We start from the raw sequence: 3,098 nt of genomic DNA, 5'->3' as shown, positions 1-3,098 counted from the left end.
GGCCAGAGCAGGACCAAGCACTTCAAGAGACCTAAGTTCTCCCTCCAGGCGACTGTCAGGCCCCGTTGTCAGCAGCAGAGAAGGGGACTGAGCAAGAGGAGGCGGAGCTGCAGGAAAAGCTCCAGCGCCCAGGTCCTGAGTGCGCATGCCCAGGGCTGGCCCAGCTGGAGCAGCAGCAGCTGGTGCTCCTGGACCTGGGGGACCTGGGAGACCTGGGGGACCTGGTGGCCTGTACCCCTGCGCCCTCCCCCTCGGGCCGCTGCTGATGGACCCCAGCCTGGCTGTGAGGGAGAGGAGGCCGCGCCTCAGGAGTCTCAGTGTTTTGGAGGCTTTGAGGTTTGCGAGGTCATGGTGACTGCGGATCCCATGACCCGGGTCGCACTGCTCCCAGAGGGCAGCGCTGGTGGGTTCAGATTCGGGCCCTCCACGAGGAGAAAAAACAGAACAGAAACCCTGTGAGAACGTGGCCGCGAAGCTGCACATGCTGAGGAAGGTGTGTGAGTGCAGTGATGGTACAGCGTCTGTGCTCAGCACAGAGGGCGTTTGGAGATGGTGGGACCGTGTTTGGGTGGGTTTCCCTCAGGGGACCTGGCTGCTGCAGGAGCATGTTGTCTGCGGGCGGTACCTGGGGTCCCCCAGAGCTACTGGAAGCGCTCAGGGCGCATGCTGTCTCCTTTGGGTCCCTGCAGCGTGTCCTGTGGGTGCCGCTGTGGGCTGTGCAGTGTGGAACTCAAAGTACATGGTTCTGTCCAAGAGCCGAGCAGGAATCATAAGCGCCTCCCAAGGGCTCATCCGAAGTTTTGGAAATAGACTCGGGCGCAGGGGTCACTCAGACGCAGGAGGCCGAGATGGAGATGGAAACCGCCCTGGAGGCCGAGGAAAGGCTGCAGAAGGCGAAAGGCGGGTCGGACCCCAGGGATAAGATGGAGGAGGCTCCTCCAGAGAGAAGGGTCAGGAAGAAAACATGCATCTGGGACTGACTTCAGCCCGTTCACCAGGAGCCCCAGACCTGCTGCAGGTCCTCTCCACGAACCCCGCTGGGGCTTTCGGACCTCAGGCTAGAACGGGGAAGCGGGGGTGGATGGCGGAGGACGCGGCCCCTTTCCCAGGGGGGGCGAGGGCCGGATCCCTCCACATTTTCTCCCGCCCGCCCCCGAAAACCGCAGTCGACCAGCACTCCTCAAAACGGGCAGCCGCCAGAGATGGTTGCATAGTGTCTGCGGTGGACCAGATGTCCAGGCCCGGACTTGGTCTTTGTCAGGGGTCCGAGAGAGAGAGAGCCAGGGATGGGGGTCGACAAGATGTCCTGGCCTGGACTTGGTCTGGGGCAGCGGTCTGAGAAAGACAGGGAAGGGCGTAGACCAGATGGCCCAGCCTGGACTTGGTCTCAGGCTGGGAAGTGGAATCACTGTGTCAAATAGGAGCTCCATTTTTAATTTTTAGGTGGAAACTCTATACTGGTTTCCATAATGGCTGCACCAGTCTGCATTGCTAATGGACCAAATAAACTGATGAACAAAAATAGACCCAGAGACATAGAAGCATGAACAGACCATGGAACCTCCGTGGGAAGGCAGGGGAGGGTCGGTGGAAAGAGATCAACCAATGAACTTGTCTACATATATGCCTAACCCATGGACACAGAGAATGGGGTGGAGAGGGCCTGGGGAGGGAATGGGAGCGAGCAGGGAGAGGATAATGGGGAGAAAAGGAGGTCCTATGCAATACTTTCAACAATAAAGATTAGAAGAGAGAGAGAGAGAGAGAGAGAGAGAGAGAGAACCTCCTCTTCATTATCTTGGCATCCAGTACCCGCCTTGCTGTCTCCCACCTCTGATTCACTCCTCACTTTCCCTCCTTAACTTCAAATGCACAAACCCAGCTACAAACGATTATTCTCCAGAGCATTTGAGGTCTTGCTCCCCAAAAGTTGTCAACTCTTTGGCTGGAATAAAATCTTATAAAACATTCTCTCCATGTTTGGACAGTTCTTACATCAACGTGTTGTCTTTACTTCATTTACCACATATGTTCATCCAGGTTTCTTCCCCGTGTGGAGAGGGGGGTGCACACACTTATTAAAACCTATTACCTCAGTCCTAACTGGTTTGGCTCAGTGGATAGAGCATCAGACTGCGGACTCAAGGGTCCCAGGTTTGATTCCGGTCAAGGGCATGTACCCTGGTTGCGGGCACATAAAAAAAATCAATAAAATATATTTAAAAGAAAAAAAACAAAAAAAAACCCTACTACCTCCACATGGTGGTGGAGGTGACTCTAAAGAGTTCACACCCTTTGGTGTGGGGATGACGCTCCAACCACTGAGGACAATCAGCCAGGGCTCCATTTGTAAATGATGGAAATTCTCCCACTTTGAGAGGCTTGGAAATAGGGCTTTTGCACATGGACAGCAGGAAGCTGAGTGAAATCTGTGGTTTCAGGAGGCAGATGTGTGCTTGTGAGAGTGGCAGCAGATTAGAGACGGGGGCTGTGGCCACAGCGTCCAGCCCAGCCTCTCCTGCCCCCTCACCTGTAGAGGTTCAAGTTTTGTGGAGGATCTGATTGAGGAAAATAACAAGGGGAATCTTTCAGCTTCAAAATAAAAGCATCATTCAATTCACATTCTTATTCCTAAACCCCAAAAGGGCAACATGGCCGATGGCAGGTGAAGGAGAGCGAGAGGAAGCCCCATCCATATGCCTCTGGGGGAGCACCCCTGGGTCCTCATCAAAACCCTGAGGAAGGAGACTCTCAATCCTGGAAGCTGCCCCCAAATGAATGGGGTCAGGGTGATGGGTCTCAGGAAAGAAGGGAAGGAAGGGGGTCAGGACGGGACCCCTTGTGGCCATCATCCTTGAGTCCTTTCCCATCTGGGGTCGCCCCTAGGAAGACAAGGTCAGGCATGCAGCCCAGTGTCCCAGCTGCACCTTATATGCAGACTCCATGCAAATGGGGCTCTCCTCCTGCTCATAAAAGGGGGCCCTTGCCCGGCATGTTGGGGAGACACCCAGAACCCAAGCACCTGAGACAGGACCCCAGCAGCTCCACCATGGACTTGGTGCCAAGCTGCGTTTTCCTCCTGATCATTTCTCAAGGTC

At 55.2% G+C, this 3,098-nt stretch overlaps 1 gene segment (V, D, J or C); it reads left to right on the top strand.

The window, feature by feature from the left end:
- The first annotated feature begins 2,977 nt into the window (after positions 1–2,977).
- The window catches only part of LOC106726516, a 7,740-nt gene continuing 7,619 nt past the window's right edge, over positions 2,978–3,098 (top strand). The window contains 1 exon segment of the V gene segment in view: positions 2,978–3,095. Within this exon segment, the coding sequence occupies positions 2,993–3,095 (103 nt within the window).

The sequence above is a fragment of the Myotis brandtii genome, unplaced genomic scaffold, assembly GCF_000412655.1.
Source record: "Myotis brandtii unplaced genomic scaffold, ASM41265v1 scaffold2766, whole genome shotgun sequence".
NCBI lineage: Eukaryota > Metazoa > Chordata > Mammalia > Chiroptera > Vespertilionidae > Myotis > Myotis brandtii.
Note: the sequence above shows the minus strand (reverse complement) of the source record. Positions and strands in the feature narration are given on the sequence as shown.